This window comes from Olea europaea, chromosome 22, assembly GCF_002742605.1.
Source record: "Olea europaea var. sylvestris chromosome 22, O_europaea_v1, whole genome shotgun sequence".
Taxonomy (NCBI): Eukaryota; Viridiplantae; Streptophyta; class Magnoliopsida; order Lamiales; family Oleaceae; genus Olea; species Olea europaea.
This window is the reverse complement of record NC_036258.1, coordinates 11,846,342-11,865,024: the sequence shown is the minus strand read 5'-3', so window position 1 is coordinate 11,865,024 and position 18,683 is coordinate 11,846,342. Positions and strand designations below refer to the sequence as shown.

General features: G+C 34.4%; 2 protein-coding genes across 3 annotated transcripts; one reads left to right on the top strand and one right to left on the bottom strand.

Moving 5' to 3' along the window:
• The first annotated feature begins 6,860 nt into the window (after positions 1 to 6,860).
• On the top strand, positions 6,861 to 9,019 carry LOC111371723. 2 transcript variants are annotated; one of them, XM_022993854.1, is made up of 2 exons: positions 6,861 to 8,362; positions 8,644 to 9,019. In XM_022993854.1, exon 1 carries the CDS (start codon positions 6,945 to 6,947, stop codon positions 7,989 to 7,991), a length of 1,047 nt encoding a protein of 348 aa, XP_022849622.1. In that variant the 5' UTR covers positions 6,861 to 6,944; the 3' UTR covers positions 7,992 to 8,362; positions 8,644 to 9,019. The 2 variants fall into 2 exon arrangements, with proteins under 2 accessions (XP_022849622.1, XP_022849621.1); XM_022993853.1 differs by having other exon boundaries at positions 6,861 to 8,482.
• Positions 9,020 to 11,849: 2,830 nt separating this feature from the next.
• On the bottom strand, positions 11,850 to 12,348 carry LOC111371165. The gene is made up of 2 exons (XM_022993072.1): positions 12,252 to 12,348; positions 11,850 to 12,199 (listed from the first exon to the last, which is right to left on the bottom strand). Exons 1-2 carry the CDS (start codon positions 12,346 to 12,348, stop codon positions 11,850 to 11,852), a joined length of 447 nt encoding a protein of 148 aa, XP_022848840.1.
• Between the last annotated feature and the right edge of the window lie 6,335 nt (positions 12,349 to 18,683).

The following is an 18,683-nucleotide window of genomic DNA, read 5'->3' as shown; positions in this document are numbered from 1 at the left end:
GTGAAATCTAGTGTAGTTTATTCATGGAGCAATATTGTTTGTCACTATCCCATTAACTTCCATAGCAACTTTGGCATCTAAATGTAATGAGAACTTGTACTTGTTCATTTCATATGGATATGAATGAACATAAAGTAAAACGAACGCAAAAATAGTTAAAATGGCACCCAGCCGTTTGAAATGATAGCATACTATTTTGGAGTAAAAGTTATTTACTTTAGTTCGTAGTCAAGTCTAGTAATATTTACTCATTAAACAATAGTTTTGGTCATTCATATGAAGCTTTTTATTGACACTGGTATCCAAAGGTAATGAAAAATCGCATTGGTTCATTTTCATTTTGATACGAGTGAAAATAAGATAAAACAGGCATAAAATTAGTAAAAACGACACCCAATTATTTATGATGACAACGTGCTATTTGGGGTTATGGGATCTTGATTCACTCTTAAATATAGTGAAAACTTGTCTATGTTAATTTTCATTTGAATATGAGAGAATAAGTTAAGAGGAAATGAAATTAGTTAAAATGTCATTGATCTGTTTATAACATATCGTTTTAGGTCATGAACTCTCAATTTCGCTTCAAATATAGTTAAAATTTGTTTTATTTAATTCTCAAGCGGATGCTAGTGAATATAAAGTGATACGAATATGAAATTATTTAAAATGATATTTAGCCATTTGAAAAGGTGGCATGCAGGCTTTTTAAACGATCGAATGTCATTTTAACTAATTTTATGTTCGTATCACTTTATTTCACTAGCATCATCATGAAAATTAAATAAAACAAATTTTAACTATATATGAAGTGAAATTGAGAGTTCATGAACCAAAACAACATGTTGTTATAAATAGATCAATGATTTAACTAATTTCGTTTCCACTTAACTTATTCTCTTTTTTTCACATGAAAATTAACAAGTTTTCACCATATAAATTTAAGAGTGAAATCAAGATCCCATAACCCCAAATAACATGTTGTCATTTTAAATGATTGGATGCCGTTTTAATTAATTTCATATCTGTTTTATCTTATTTTCGCTTGTATCAAAATGAATATGAACGATTGCAATTTTTCATTACATTTGGATATCAATGTCAATAAAAAGTTTAAAGTGAATGACCAATACTATTGTTTAATGAGTAAATTATACTAGAATTAACTACGAACTAAGGTAACTTTTACTCCAAAACGGCATGTTGTCGTTTCAAACGGCTAGGTGTCGTTTTAACTATTTTTGTGTTCGTTTTACTTTATGTTCATTCGCATCCATATGAAAATGAACGGATACAAGTTTTCATTACATTTAGATGCCAAAGTAGCTATAAAAGTTAACGGATAGTGACCAACAATATTGTTCCATGAGTGAACTACACTAGATTTTACTATAAACGAATATACGTAACTGGAATTCCATGATACTGCAATTATGAGACAAGTTACTCAACAAATTAGTACGTATAACTTGTATAAGTCTTCTAAGATGTTTCAAATTAAGATTTCACTACAATTAGATACTATGATCGATACAAAGTTCATACAATAGTGACTAACACTATCGTTTTATGAGTAAACTACAGTAGATTTCATTATGATGAAGGTAAGCAACTTAAATTTCATTGTATTCCAATTATGAGATAAGGTGCTCAATAAATTAGTTTGTTTAATTTGTACAAGTCTTCCAAGTTGTTATGAAATATGATAAGTTAGTTTTAGAGGGAAATTGAGACAAAGCCCAGAATGGCAAACAGTCATTTTAAATAACTAAGTATCATTTTAACTAATTTCATACCCGTTTGATTTTATGTTCACCTGTATCCACCATGCAAAGAAGAAATGCAAGTTTTCACTACATTGGAACACCATGATCGATACAAAATTCACTCTATAGTGACCAACATTATTATTTAGTGAGTAAACAATACTAAACTTTACTACAAATGAAGGTAAGTGACTTAAATTTTGTTATAATCCAATTATGAGAAATGGTACTTAACAAGTTAGATCATTAAACTTGTGCAAGTCTTCTAAAATGTTTCGTAATATGATTGACTAGTTTTGGAATGAAATGGAGACCTATGGACCCACAATGACATGTTGTCGTTTGAAATGATTGGGTGTCGTTTCAACTATTTTTGTGTTTTTTTCACTTTAGTTAACTTGTATGCAATGTAAATGAACGATTGCAGGTTTTCATTCAATTTGGATACCAAGGGAGACAAAAGTTCACGAGATAGTGACTAACAATTTTGTTCTGTGAGTAAACAATACTATGTTTGAAAATAAGTAACTCGAATTCTATTAAATTTCACTTATGAAATAAGATACTCTACAAATTAGCACATTTAAGTTGTTAAGTCTTCTAAGATGCTCTAAGATATGATCAATTGATTTTGGATTGAAAATGAGATCCCGAGACGCAAAATGGCTTCTAGTAATTTTAAACGTATGAGTGTCGTTTTGGGGTTAAGGTTTATGATTGATGGTTTATGGTCTAGGGCATACAAAGCATAAAATATTTCGTTCAACATGTACAACTTAGGAATTCAAGTAGGATTGTCATTTTTACTAATCTCATGTTTGATTTGCTTTTTCTTACTCATTCAATGTGTACAAGTATTCTATGGTGTTCTAAACTAGTTTCGGAGTGAAATGAGACCTCGTAACCCAAAATGGCACATGGTTATTTTAAACGTTGGACTATTGTTTCTACTAATTTCGTATTCATTTAGCTTTTCCTTACTTATTCAACTATGATATTCTAAACTAGTTTCGAAGTGAAATCGAGATCCCATGACCCAAAATGGCACATAGTTGTGTTAAACGTAGGACTGTCGTTTCTACTAATTTCGTTATACCAACATGTTTTTTCAAGCCTATACAAGCCATCATAAAAATTGCACAATGCTGTTTCAATTAAACTATCTCAGCATTTGAAGAAAGCATTGTACAATAATAATAAACATTAGCATCCATACACTTGTTCCCCAATCAAAATCACAACCATCACTACCAACTATACAAAATTAGCATATATGCATCTGCTTTCCTAACTAAATCATAAAAATCACTACTATATAAACAAATTCAACATCTCAGTTATCTATCCTTCATCCACCAAAAATTGGAAAATGGTAACTAGGACAAAACGTCCCCACCTTTCATTTTTAGCCCTATTTTCACCTTTCATTGGGGGAAAACATCGTTTTCACCAATTTTTAACATAAAAATGACCAATATACGCTCCTATTAAATAAAACAAAAAACAAAAAGAAAAATAAAGAACAAGTTGCGATTTTACTCCTAAATTTTTCAAAAAATTACAAATAACCCCACTGAGAATAACTTCACATTCATGGAGTTGTTGCCCCCATTTCACCGACCACAACCTAATCACCACCTAAAACATCGGATTTCACACAAAAAAAAAACAGCTGCCATCAGTCCCCAAACACTTTCCCATAAAACCAAATTCAACAAATAACAAATTTATATGGCCAAAAATCAACCAAAAACACAGTTTATAGCTAGCGCAACACGCTGCCTTTTTTCGTCAATTCGGAGTCGACAATGGTTTCCACCATTGCGGACCACCTATTCTCGTTTCGCCACATCACTCCGCACCTGCTACAATAATGGGCTTCCATCAATTTCATTCTAATATGCCCTAGAATTTCAGGCCAATTATTACCCAATAAAAATTTGAAAGCTATTGCTATAAATTTTGATGTTGTGCATCTGTTGCTGCTTTAAGACAATGAAGAGAGGTGTCCGGGTGAGCATAGTCGATTGGTGTGTTGGGAAGACATGGATCTTGTCGAAGCAGGTGCTGCCACCAGTATTTGCATTCGCGAGTTGGATATTTTAGCTTGCAATTTTCGATTAGATCTGTTGGCATAAAGGTTTTATGTTGGGTGGTATGTGTCGAGAGAGTAGGGGCCTTTTTGTGGTACTCCGTTCGACGATTTGGTTTGGTGGTTGGCAGAAGTTTTTTGACTTTTAAAGTGACAGCCCCATTTGTTGGAGGAGGCGAAGGGAGGGAGAGGAGAAGAAGAGAAGAGAAAAAGATTTTTTTTTTTTGGTTATTTTTAATATTTTAATAATTTAATTTGACTCATTTGCACTTTTTAAAAAGTTTAGGAGTAAAATTGCAATTTGTTCTTATTTTTCTTTTCTTTTATTTAAATAGAATGGTATATTGATTATTTGACGTTAAAAATGAGTGAAAATGATATTTTCCACAATGAAATGTGAAAATAGGTGTGAAAATGCAAAAAATGATATGGACGTTTTGGATTAGGGTGAAAATGTATACACTTCATTTAATATAGTTGTTCGAAACAAGATTCCGTCAATATTTTTCAATGAACATCATCTAATATCTCCCAAACATAATCAAACTTCTGAAAGGAATACTTTAGTGAAATAGAGATATGGTGAAATATACTTCAAAGAGAAAAAAAAAATCATATAAGAAAGTTATTTAACTAAAGTAAAATCACAAAAAAAAAAAATAATAATAATAATAATTAAAAAAAATTACCCAAACTGGAAAAATAACACCTGAAATAATCATTTCTCGTGACCTATTTGAGCTAAATGTTGAAGTAATTTTTTGAGATGAATGCAGCTTACACAATAACAGAAGTCCAACTAGCAATGCAAACAAGTTTTGATCTAAAACATGGATTGTGTTTAGAAAGTAATAATCTTTACCCAACATTATCAAACACAACACCTTATCTTTTTCTCAAGAAAAGTCTCAACAGCATATCACTCTAATGAATGATATCACTGGGTACCGTCCCTCGGGGCACAGCTCAATTGGTGGATCAATCAACATTGGCTTGCTTCCAGCGGCAGGGTGGAGAGTTCAATTTCTGGTGGGAATCTGCGGCCAAAAATTTGTTATGGAGCAATCACTGTGGAGAAGGGTCTCTTGTGCGCAGAAGTGTACAGTCAATGGGGGAACCTGTGATCCAATTGAGGCATATCTCGCGATTTACTCCCTCCAAGGTTCTAGGGGCATGGGTCTTGAAAGTCCAGAATTTAGTCTGGTGAAAGTTGGGATACCTATATATATATATATAAAAGAAAAAGAATGTGAGTGTAGTAAAGAAAGAGAATGTCAATTAATAGAAAAAAAAGAATTTGAAAATTTTATAGAAGAATATGAAGAATATTATGAAAGTTTTAAAGAAGATGAAGAATCATGCTTAGAATTTGTAGAAATAGAAAAAATTTATAATCTTTTAGTAACAGAACAAGATATAGAAAATATGATAAGTAAATTAGAAAAATTAGAAATTTTAGGAGAAAATATATTAAAATATTGGGAAAAAGATAAAATTTTATGTGAATTAAAAATTAAAAATCCAGAATATATAATAAAAACAAAAAATATTGAAGCAACAAATCAAGATCAGGAAGACTTTAGAATGCATATAAAAGATTTATTAAAATTAGGAGTAATTAATTGCCTACATATAGGGATGAAAGAGAACTTTATAGGTATCCATCATTCCAAGTGTTGACTATCTCCAAATTTAACCATAAATTGGATTTTGGTTCACCACCATAATCGAAATCAAGATTTTGATAGCCATGGAATCAAATTCAAAATGACTTAGAGCTGGAATATGCATTGGACCGTCATACATACTTCTGGTCAACGTCTAATTTCACAAAGGAAGTTTGGAGAAAGGCTGTCTTACCCAATTTCCACTAAAAGTAGAGTAAGAATGTATTTAATTACAAGCATGAAATTTACATGAAAAAAAATAAATTTTAGACAATCAATTTCTTAAAACTTATTTGTATAGAAATTTTAAAATAAATGTGTTTGATTGATTTAATTTTTAACTTAAAAAAATATTACACTTGTACTTCTTTTATTAGTGGGTAGAAGAAAGAGTGTAGATAAACGAGAGAGAGTGAATTTCCTGTAAAATAAAATCTTACTCCGGATACAGAAAATATTATTTTCCTTAATTTTGAGAAAATATGGCCAAGTGACCAGAAGTAGGAAAATATTTTTCATGGAAAAAATGTCAATCAAATAATACAAAAGTAGAAATTTGGGTGGAAAAACACATTTTTCATAAAAAAATATTCACAATCAGATACACCATAGAAAAGAAAATGTGTGTTTGATTATCATTAAAAATATCATTTAGAAAAGAAAATGTTTTCTTTGTTTTGAAAAAAACAAAAATCTACTCCCCCAAAATAAAATATTTTCCTTAAAAATAAGGAGAATAGACATATTTTCAAAAGTTGAAAAATATTTTTAATGTAAACAAACTAGCAATCAAACACTTTCAAGTAGAAATTTAGATGAATAACTAAGGGTCTATTTGATTGAAACGAATTTTATGAAAATGTTATATTTGAGAAATTCGTTTTCTACTTTAACTGTTTGATACGAAAGTGAAAATCGAGTTCGAATTTCAAGGTATATATACTTATAATATGTTTTTGGCCAATTCAATGGAAATTGAATTCTTATGGTCTTGTTGATTTTTTTTTTTTCAATTTACATGTAATTGATTTGTCTTTTCCACCTTTATAATTAAACGGACCAATATTTTTTATTTACACCCTGTTTGGCCCCCATTACCTGAAAATGGTAATGGGGGGAATAGTATTTTTTAGAAAAATGAGTGGTTGAAAAAGAAGTTAAAGTTTTCGATTTACGTGTAATATTATTTTATAGAAGATTGTATGGTTGAAAATAGGAGAGAGAAAAATGTAATGTAATTTAATGTTAATCAAACAGGGGCTTAAAGTAAATGCAATCAAACACAGGCTAATTGTTATTTTATCTAACATTATTGAGTGTCGACTATTTTACTAAAAAATAGTCGTTGATTAGACTTTCTAAGCAAATTCGCCTTAGCATATCCCTCGTTTTCTCAGGACACCAAATTCAGACGGAAAAATGGAACATCACACCACCACCAGCCGAGCCGAAGCCGAACGCCTTCTCGGAATCTCCGAAAAGCTGCTCCGGAACAAGGACCTCGGTGGCTCCAAAGACTTCGCTATTTTAGCCCAGGAAACCGAACCGCTTTTGGAAGGACCCGAACAGATCTTAGCCGTAGCCGATGTCCTCTTGGCCGCCGACAAACGTGTCAACAACCACCATGACTGGTACTCCATTCTCCAAGTCCCTCACCGTACCGACGATGCCGAGCTGATCAAGAAGCAGTACCGGCGTCTCGCCCTCCTCCTCCACCCGGACAAAAATCGGTTCGCCTTCTCCGAGTCAGCTTTCGGGCTCGTGGCTGATGCGTGGGCCGTTCTTTCTGATGCTGGCAAGAAACCCTTGTACGACAATGAGTTCTCCCTTTTCACGAAGGTCGATCTGGTGGCTACGAAGAAACAACCCACTCAGCAGCCACATGGGCAGAAATTTCATCCGCAAAAGAAGCCGGATGAAGGGAATTTTCATCAGAAATTGTCTGTCCGACGGAGCGCAAGGGGTGACGGTGGAAGTGGTGGTGGAACCAGATCGAACAACAGAAAAGGCGTCAATAGTAGTAATGCTGATACTGGTGGTGGTTTGGGAAGCAATGGGCCGGGTACTTATTGGACGGCATGTCCTTACTGTTATAATTTATACGAGTATCCCAGATTATATGATGGGTGCTGTTTCAGGTGCCAGAATTGTAAAAGGGCATTTACTGGAGCTGAGATTTTGTCGATGCCGCCTATGGTGCCAGGAAAAGAGGCCTATTATTGCTGTTGGGGGTTCTTCCCAATGGGGTTTGCGGTGGGGAATTCTAAGGGTAGCAAGAGGCGGGGTGTTAATGGGTATCCCAATTGGATGCCACCCATGTTTGGGTCGGGTGGTGCACAGGTGGATGGTGGTACACCCATGCCCAGTGTTCCGCCACCGCCTCCGCCCAATGTGACGCCGACAACACCAGGACCGGCGGCTTCAACGGGGGCTAAAAAGAGGGGTAGACCAAGAAAGAATGTGTAGGTAATAGAAATTGGAAGTTGAGCTATAATTTGGAAAGGAGGTGAAGGCCTGCGTCTTATTTTTCTATCCTTAAAAATGGCTTCTGCTCATATAAGGTTAACTATTTTGGGGATTTTGAAAGGGTTGTAGTAGTAATAATTCTTAGTGCTATTTTTAATCTGTAGAATTCTAATGTTGTTTATGTAGATGGATTTCTGTGATATATATGAACTTGAACTGGGCAGTCCAGCTCATTTTCCTTAGCTAAATTCGAACGTCCTGCAGATATGGAAGAGTTGAATAACCATTTGGCTCGCAATATTTCTCATGTTTTTTGTTTTATTCCAGGCGTTTATAGTATCTTCTGCTGCTGCTTATTGCTAATTTTCACGGTACAGTTAAAGAGCTTTAAGAGCATCTTTGTTTACTGGCAGTATAGTTTTTGATAGTGCTCTCGTGCATGTGGTGTCTGTCCATGGAGCTTATTTTTCCCAATAAGGGATTCCTTTGGGGTGAGATATGTTGACTTCAGACAAGATGAGAGTTGTAGTAGATAACGGTTTGATTTGAATTTAAGTTGGAAACAATTTTAGTTCTACCATGTCTCATTCAGTTTTCGTAGAGTCAGTTTAGTTTCACGCGCTACTAATTTTCTCAAAATCGTTCCTTGCAGTCTAGCTAATCGCAAAGCAATGTGTAGCCCAAGTTGCGGCAGCATTGCCAAGCAGGACAAAAAGAGAGGATGTGTAGGTAATAAAACTTAAAAACACTTGAAAGATCTGCCTGTTGAGTTTATGCTGACTTGGAACTCTTTTGGAGGAGGTGATGACAAAGTTACGCCTTGTACGGCTTGTGCTCATGGATGTTTTTAAATTTTTTTTTCGAGGATTTAGGAAGCTTGTAGTTTACTTTGTAGAATTCTTTCTTTCTTTTTTTTGGTAGTCGCTAAGCTTAGTAGATGAATTAATTTAGAATCCAGTTAGATGAATTTTTATAATATGTATGCATGAACTTGGTTCATATGAAACTAAAGTTGAACAGTTCCGTTATGTATCATTTGATCTAGCAATATTTCTCGTAGTCTGCTGTTTACGTTTTATGATTTGCATATGTTTATTGACATTGCTGTCCTGGATCATTTCAATGGACCTGTATCGTGATGCACGTTGACTATAGATGGTATTGGATTCACCATGAAGGCTAACATTGATCTGATATTACCAGTGTTCATGTGTTTCGCATATACTCGCATATGTTCGATGCATTTTCGAAAAGTCTCGCATATGGTGTGTGTGTGATAATATGATCAACCCATTTCATTGACCGTATATGCTTAAACCCCAAAATGCGCACTCATTTGTGTTAAAAATTGTGTCATAATTAGTTTAGCCTTTGTTTGAGCCCTATTTTGAGGGAAAAAATGAATTTTTCAATAGTATATTGATGAGAAATATCTGATTTAAAAAGAGGAAAAAGTTTCGGATTTACGTTGAAAAAATGAGAAATATCTGATTTAAAAAGAGGAAAAAGTTTCGGATTTACGTTGAAAAATGTGTTGTTGAAATAATGTCAAATACTATTAAAAATGCATTTTTTCTAAATAATGGGGCTCAAATAAGGGCTTAATAAAGTCCAGTCCATTTTTATAACTTAAAAAATTAAATTGAGCCAAAAAATATCAAATTAACCTAAATCACCACAGCCCATGAATTATATATACAGCAATTTGTACGCTTTTGAAGTTTAAACAAATCAAAACTAAAACAAATTTTTCGTAGATTTGCAAACTATCTATGTTGAGTCCGAGCCTCCTTCATTATCATCATTATTATTTTTTTCCCTAATTGTGATGTTAGTAATGAATAATATTGAATTGTTGATGGTTGTGATGATGAGGAAGAGGTTAACAATGATACTTACCTAGAAGACTCGAGTTGAAATAAGGAAGTCCGATGAATATAATTTTACGTCGTATGACGCGAAAGATATATTGGATGAAGAGGAGTTTGAATTGGAATCCAATAAAGAGTTAGAAAATGTTTAGGTTTTTAAGTTAATGTTCATGCTTTAATTGTAGGAATTTATTATCAAGTAATTGTAATATTCATAATTTTGAGCATTATAACTTTGTTAAAAAATTGAAAAATATGTATAAAGTTTATGTAATTGTAGTATTTATGATTTTAAACAATATTTTTTCCTAAACATTTGAAAAACATATATATAGTCTGTAATGCATTATTTTATTTATTTATTAGTTTAGAATATTAAAAATTGAAAAACACATAATTACGTAAATACTTCGCATAAGCACACATACTCTTATAATACTTAGTGCTCGAGTGAAATACCTTGTCATGCATTACATATTTTAGAACCTTGGTTATTATTATAATGATTTTTTTCCAAAGAAAAGCCGATATTTTATTCTTTTTAAAACAAAATTTTTTAATTCTTATACTCATTTTCAATCATATATTTATACAATAAAATATTTTACATATTGATTTAAATTTTTTTCTTACTTTTTAGCCACACATTCTCTAAAAAATCACTATTTAAAATAATGGCCATAAATCCGGGTTTCCTGTAAAATGAACTAAACAACCTGAAAACATCATTCAAACATACACATGTGATGCAAATTGGGGACCACTTAGCCTTTTAAATACATACTAATGAAAACAAAGTGCAGGTAAATCAATCTTTTAACATCCTTTATAAGAAAAAGTCACCAAATGAACAAAAATTACAAAAGATGCATCGAGTATATTAGATTAAGTACCATTTGATAGATATTTTTTTTAGAATATTTTGTGAAATATAATTTTTTTTTGAAAAATATGAGTTTAAAAAACCCTACAATATGGGGTAAAAAAGCCAAAATAAGTGAAATAGGAAAAAAAATATGAATTTACGTGCAAAATTATTTAATTGAAAGAACGTGTAGCTAAAAATTGAGTTCGAAAAAAATCAATCTTAGAAAACAATCCCAACAAAAGCTAAAATATATAATACAATGACTTATCCAACATGATATATCTGTGCGCAAAAGAATAAAGGCTATATGATCTAACAAAATGAGTCATACAATTGATTATATCACGTGACTCGACTCGGTAAATTAATAGATTTCAAAAGTTTCTTAATTGAGCTACTAATTAATAAGAAAAATCCTGACGAAATATATGAAATTGTATTTTAGTGAGTGGAGAGTTTGCAAAAAAATATACCTTTTCTATTTATACATATTTACTGAAAAAAGGCCGATTTAAACTATTATAATTTCAAGGAATTCTAAAAATCTCATAATTATTTGTAAGTCTGAAAATGAAATCATAAAATCCTTTTGTACTTGATTCTAATAAAACAACCCTAATCGTGAAATTGCCTTGCCACCTCGACTAAGCAAGACATACTTGCCCAATTTGGGGCTAGTATTTACGGGGCTTGAGTTTGACACGACAAATTATCATTTCTAAACATGGCACGAAACCTTAATAGTACATTACTTGAAATTGTTGCTTCTTCCTTTAACGATTCAACATTCATATGTAACACACATTAAGAAAAATAAATAGTTTGTATGAACTGCAAATATAGGAAAAATGTAGAAAGAAAATATAGATATATTGGAAAGCTTGCGAAACTTTATTAGATAATTTACTTTCTACAAACATTTTTGGGTTAGATTTAGTTAGAATTTTTTTTTTTTTTTTTTTTAAATCGAATAGCTTATTTTTATTATGTAAAATCCTCACTTATGGCGGAGGAATAACGTGGTACATAAAAAGGAATAAATCATTTGCATCTAATATTCGAAAGACTTCATGAATCAATTCTTAAAATTCCTCTAAGTCCAATCGGAACATTAGCTCCTTACATGGTGAAAGAGTTACCAGTAACTCCCATTTTTGCCAAGTAATTTGCTGACATATTACCTTCCCTGTAGATGCTTAATATCTTGGCACGGATGGTTTCAATCAAGGCATAAATATCTTTCCACAAGTCCCATAAAATGCATTTTCCTTCATGTGCCCATTTAACCATTAGCGTAGAATCTGACTCCACCACAAAATCCTCCCATCCCCGTTCTTTGCACATAGCTAACCTGTCCCTAAGAGCACATGATTCGGCAAAGGTGTTGGTTGCCACGCCATGGTAATGAGCAAAATCGGAAATCAGTTTACCTCTACTATCCCGAATCAGATCGCTTCCACCGGAGGTACCTGGATTTCCATTTGAGCCTCCATCAACGTTCAACGTTCAACTTCACTTTACCACTTCCTGGTCTCTTCCAACTAACCAGCTGGGGTGCTGCCATAGAGATAGGAGCTATTGGAACACCTAATATTTCAAGAATTTCATTGTCATACATTTTTATTTGACGAAACATTTTAAGGGAGCTCGCAATTGTGATCACCATCGCCTTGAACTGCCCAGTAACACATCTTGAAGAGATAGTAGCCTAATCCATTTGAGCTGCACATCTGGCTCTCCACAAGTGCCAAGTGACAAGGAAAGGGATGATTCCACGTAAAACCCCCACCTGTGTATTATGTGATGCTTTTATCCACCATGATGCCATTTTTCCTTGCCGGCAACTAGCCTCCGAGAACGGAATAGTGCAAGCCCCTACAAAATATCTCCACACCTCCTTAGCCAGGTCACCCATAATTGACACATGGTCGACCGTTTCATAGGATTGGTCTATACAACAATTATATCTAGATGCCAACTTGACACCCACTGCTTGGATACTACTGTCAACAGGTAGTTTAGATCGCAGAGCTCCGCAACTAACAAAAGAGATTTTTCTTGGGCACCAACGGAGACCAAAGCCATTTTTTCCATTCACAAATTTCACCTCTTGCCATATTCGAAAGACTTCATGAATCAATTCTTAAAATTCCTCTAAGTCCAATCGGAACATTAGCTCCTTACATGGTGAAAGAGTTACCAGTAACTCCCATTTTTGCCAAGTAATTTGCTGACATATTACCTTCCCTGTAGATGCTTAATATCTTGGCACGGATGGTTTCAATCAAGGCATAAATATCTTTCCACAAGTCCCATAAAATGCATTTTCCTTCATGTGCCCATTTAACCATTAGCGTAGAATCTGACTCCACCACAAAATCCTCCCATCCCCGTTCTTTGCACATAGCTAACCTGTCCCTAAGAGCACATGATTCGGCAAAGGTGTTGGTTGCCACGCCATGGTAATGAGCAAAATCGGAAATCAGTTTACCTCTACTATCCCGAATCAGATCGCTTCCACCGGAGGTACCTGGATTTCCATTTGAGCCTCCATCAACGTTCAACGTTCAACTTCACTTTACCACTTCCTGGTCTCTTCCAACTAACCAGCTGGGGTGCTGCCATAGAGATAGGAGCTATTGGAACACCTAATATTTCAAGAATTTCATTGTCATACATTTTTATTTGACGAAACATTTTAAGGGAGCTCGCAATTGTGATCACCATCGCCTTGAACTGCCCAGTAACACATCTTGAAGAGATAGTAGCCTAATCCATTTGAGCTGCACATCTGGCTCTCCACAAGTGCCAAGTGACAAGGAAAGGGATGATTCCACGTAAAACCCCCACCTGTGTATTATGTGATGCTTTTATCCACCATGATGCCATTTTTCCTTGCCGGCAACTAGCCTCCGAGAACGGAATAGTGCAAGCCCCTACAAAATATCTCCACACCTCCTTAGCCAGGTCACCCATAATTGACACATGGTCGACCGTTTCATAGGATTGGTCTATACAACAATTATATCTAGATGCCAACTTGACACCCACTGCTTGGATACTACTGTCAACAGGTAGTTTAGATCGCAGAGCTCCGCAACTAACAAAAGAGATTTTTCATTGATGATGCCATTTTTTGAGCAACGGCCACATTTTAAAAAATGCTTGTACTAGTTATAAAAGCTTTTGTTCCTGGGAGATAATAAACCCAAGCAGTGGAGTCAAATGCTTGACCAATATTTTAGATAGGATCTTGTAGGGGACTGAACATAAACTGATGGGGCGAAATTTTCAAAACTTTCAGGGTTATCCACATTCGGGATCAAGACCAGATTTGTCGGTCCAAGCCAAGTAGTTAGCGGTATTCCTTTGAAGAATTCTAATGCCATATCCAACAAATCCATCTTCACCACATCCCATGCAAATTTGAAAAAACTCGTTGTATAATCTTCCAGCCCGGGACACCTCTCCATAAGGATCGACCATAGTGCTTGTTGAACCTCCTCCATGGTGGGTAATCGACAAAGCATTTTATTCTCTGCTTCTCCAATACGTGGCTGGATAATATTGAGAACTTCAGAATCTCTCGTGATCGGGGAGACCGTAAGCAAATTTTGGAAGAAGTGTACAGATTCGGAATGGGTAGTATCTGCTGATACAAGTGTGATCATCTAAAATCATACTTTAAACATATTTCTTGGCGGCTTTACCCCTGACACATGCCTTAAAAAAAATATAGTGTTGGCATCACCCTCTTATAGCCACTTTATCCTTGCCTTTTGACACCATAAAACTTCTCCCCACTGTACCTACTCTTTATGGAGTTTACTGTAATTGATAAGCTCAGCTTCCACATCCTCCGAATATAGTATTTTCTAGCATAATCATTCGATCTTCTAATTTGGTCAGTTTCTGTTCCACTCGGCCAAACACTATTGAGTAGCAAATTTGATTTTTGGAGTAAATAATATGGATTTAAGGACTTTGTCCGTAGGCCCCAAGTCAATTAAAAAGCTAACATGCCTAGCATTTCTAAAAAAATTATATAAAAAAATCTATATAAATATCTGCTAGAAAAATTCATATAAATATCTAAGTAAAATATGTGGTGATAAATGTGGTAATGTTTCAAGAAGAATATGCGGTCTTATAAAGTCTATCTAGAATATTTTAGGAAAATATCTTGTCCAATGTGTAGTCTAAAAATCTTATGTAAATATGTGATCTAGGATTCTCTAGAAAAATGTGTGGACTAGAAGTTTCATGTAAACACTATATAAAGGGGTAATGTCCTTCATTTTGTAATAAGCCAAAAAAGTGTGTAAATCTTGAAGTTGAGAAATACAAGTTTCCTTTTGTTCACATCCTTCTTCCTATTAGTGTTGTCCTCCTTAAAAGCCTTAATCAATCCAAGTTAGTAAACCCCTCTTTCTTCCAACAAACTAATATCAGAGCCCTAAGGTTCTTGTGAAAAATGGCAAGCGAGATAATTCATTTTCAAGTTCCCTAACTCAACAAGGATAACTACGACAATTGGAGCATAAGAATGAAAGTGTTGCTCGAGTCGCAAGATGCATGGAAGATCGTAGAGAAAGGCTACATGAAGCCACAAGACAAGGTCTCTCTATCCCAAACACAAAAGGGATAGTTTGAAGGATGTAAGGAAGGATGACAATAAGATGCTCACCCTCATCTATCAAGCCTTAGATGAAGACATGTTCGAGAAAGTAGTTTGTGCTACTACAAGTAAGGAAGCATGGGAGATTTTGCAAAACTCCCACAAAGGAGTTGAGAAGGTGAAAAAGGTTCGACTCCAAATACTTCGAGGTGAGTTTGAAGCTTTACATATGAAAGATCGGAATCAATTTCTGATTACTTCTCTAAAGTATTGGCTATTGTGAATCAATTAAAGAGGAATAGAGAAAAGTTGAATAACACTCGAGTAATTGAGAAGATACTTAGGTCTTTAGATTCTAAATTTGACTACATAATTGTAGTCATTGAGGAATCTAAAGATCTAGATAGTATGAGTATCAATCAACTCATGAAATTTTTACAAGCCCATGAGGAAAGACTAAAGAAAAAGGTAAAAGAAGAGCAATTAGAGCAAGCTCTTCAAACAAAGCTCACTTTGAACGAGGATGAATGAAGGTTCGACAGTAGAAAAAGACAAAGAGGGAGATGACGAGGCCAAGATCGAGGAAGAAGTGCATTCTACAAGGAGGAAAGAAGACAAAACTCATTTTCCACCAGAGATCGTGGAAGAGGAAAAGACATGAGGCAAAATGAAGGGCCAAGGTATGGCAAACCTCAAATTAAATGTTAAAATTGTCAAAAACTTGGTCATTATGCCTCAGAATGTAGAAATATTACTAACCAAGTTGAGGAGAAAGCCAACTACGCTTGTTGGGAAAGTGAAGTGGATCCTGCACTACTGTTGGCTTACAAAGGTGAAGAGAGCAGATAAAAGAACACTTGGTAATTGGATACAGGAGCAAGCAACCATATGTGGAGGAGAAAAAACATGTTTGTGGAGTTTGATGAATCTGTAAGCGAAAACATTACCTTTGGAGATGAATTCAAGATCCCAGTGAAAGGAAAAGCTAAAATCTTGATCCGCTTGAAAAATCATACGCATTAACTTATCTCAAATGTCTATTACGTGCCCAATATGAAGAATAACATTTTAAATTTGGAACAACTCTTAGAGAAGGGCTATGATATTCATTTGAAAGATCATAGTCTTTCAATAAGAGATCAAAGACAAAATTTGATTGCCAAAGTCCCTATGACAAGAAATAGAATGTTTACGTTACGCATTCAAAATGATGTTGCTAAATGCTTAAATGCTTGTTTTAAAGATTCATCTTGGTTTTGGCACTTGAGATTTGGGCATCTTAATTTTGGAGGTTTAAAGTTGTTGAGTAAGAAGAAGACGGTGAAAGGTTTGCCTCTAATAAATCATGCGGATCAATAATGTGAAGGATGCTTACTTGGAAAGCATTTGAGGAAAAGTTTTCCAAAAAAAGCATCTACAAGAGCTAAGAAACCGCTAGAACTTGTATACTTGGATGTTTGTGGGCCAATCAATCCAAACTCTCTTGGTAAGAGCAATGATTTTGTTCTTTTTATTGATGATTTTAGTAGAAAGGCTTGAGTCTATCTTCTCAAACAAAAATCGAAAGTTTTTAGAAATTTCAAAAGGTTTAAAGCTCTTATTGAAAAAGAAAGTGGCTATAGCATAAAAGCCATAAGATCAGATAGAGAAGGAGAATTCACCACCAGAGAGTTTGAGAAATATTGTTAAGAATCAATCTATTGACAGTTTCATACTTTCCACAACAAAATGGAGTAGTCGAAAGAAAGAATAGATCCATTCTTAACATGTCCCGTTGCATGATCAAAAGAGATTGCCCAAAGAACTTTAGGCCGAAGCTGTAATTGTGTTGTGTATTTGTCTAATTGATCACCTTCTAGAAGTGTGTGGAATAAAACACCACAAGAAGCATGGAGTGGAAGAAAGCCCAGCATCTCTCACCTACGAGTATTTGGGAGCATTGCATATGCTCATGTACCAGATCAAAAGTAGCCCAAGTTAGATGACAAAAGCAAAAGGTATGTCTTTATTGGCTATGACTCTCGATCTAAAGGCTACAAGTTGTATAATCCAAGCAAGGAGAAGATCATCATAATTAGAGATGTTGAGTTTGATGAAGGAGCTTGGGATTGGGGTGTCCAAGAGGAAGACTATGACTTCTTACCATTCTTCAAGGAAGAAGAACAAGTGAATGGAGAGCAGTAAGAGCTTATCAGTCCACCTCTATCACCTACTCATGGAGATGCTTTTCCATCATCCGCACAAGGAGAAAGCTCAAGCAAAAGGACACCGCGGATGATGAGCCTACAAGAGCTATATGAGGTAACAGAAAATCAAAATGATCTCACACTCTTTCATCTTTTTACCGATTGTGAGCCAATAGGATACGAAGAAGCGGAGCAAAAAAAAAAAAAGATGGAGAGATGCCATGAATGAAGAGATTAAGGCTATTGATAAAAATGTCACGTGGGAGCTGACGACTCTTCCCAAAGGAAAAAGAACAATTGGAGTTAAGTGGGTGTACAAAGCAAAGAAAAATGCTAAAGGAGAAGTTGAGAGATATAAAACAAGATTGCTAAAGGATATAACCAACAGTCGGGAATCGATTATGAAGAGGTATTTGCTTCTATTGCTCGTTTAGAAATCATACGATTAATTATCTCCTTTGCAGCGCAAAATAAGTGGAAAATATTTCAAATGGACGTGAAATCGACTTTTCTAAATAATTATCTTGAAGAAGAAATCTATGTGGAGCAACCAACTGGCTATAAAATAAAAGGACATGAAGGTAAAGTCTTAAAATTAAAAAAAAAATGCTTTATATGGGTTGAAACAGGCTCCAAGGGCATCGAATAGTAGAATTGACAAGTACTTTCTAGAAAATAATTTCACAAAATGCCCTTTTTACAAAGGTAAATGAGAAAAAAGATATTTTGCTTGTTTGTTTGTATGTAGATGATCTTATATTCATAGAAAAAAATCAAAGTATGATCACTAAGTTTAAGAAGGTCATGACTCAAGAATTCGAGATGACGGATATTGGCCTCATGGCCTATTATCTTGGGATTGAGGTAAAGCAAATGGAGGATTGTATCTTTATCTTATAAGCAGGATATGCGAAAGAAATTCTAAAGAAATTCAATATGAAGGATTGTAAGCTTGTACGCACCCAAGCGAATGCAGAACTAAGTTGTCGAAGAATGATGAAGGTGAAAAAGTAAACCCAACACTTTTTAATATCTATAACAGTCTTCCCTACAGGCCTTTTTACCAAAAATCCAAGTCTTATTCTTTCTAAGAGATTCCATTTCATCTTTCATGGCAGCAAGCCAGTATTTGGAATCCTTACTCTTTAT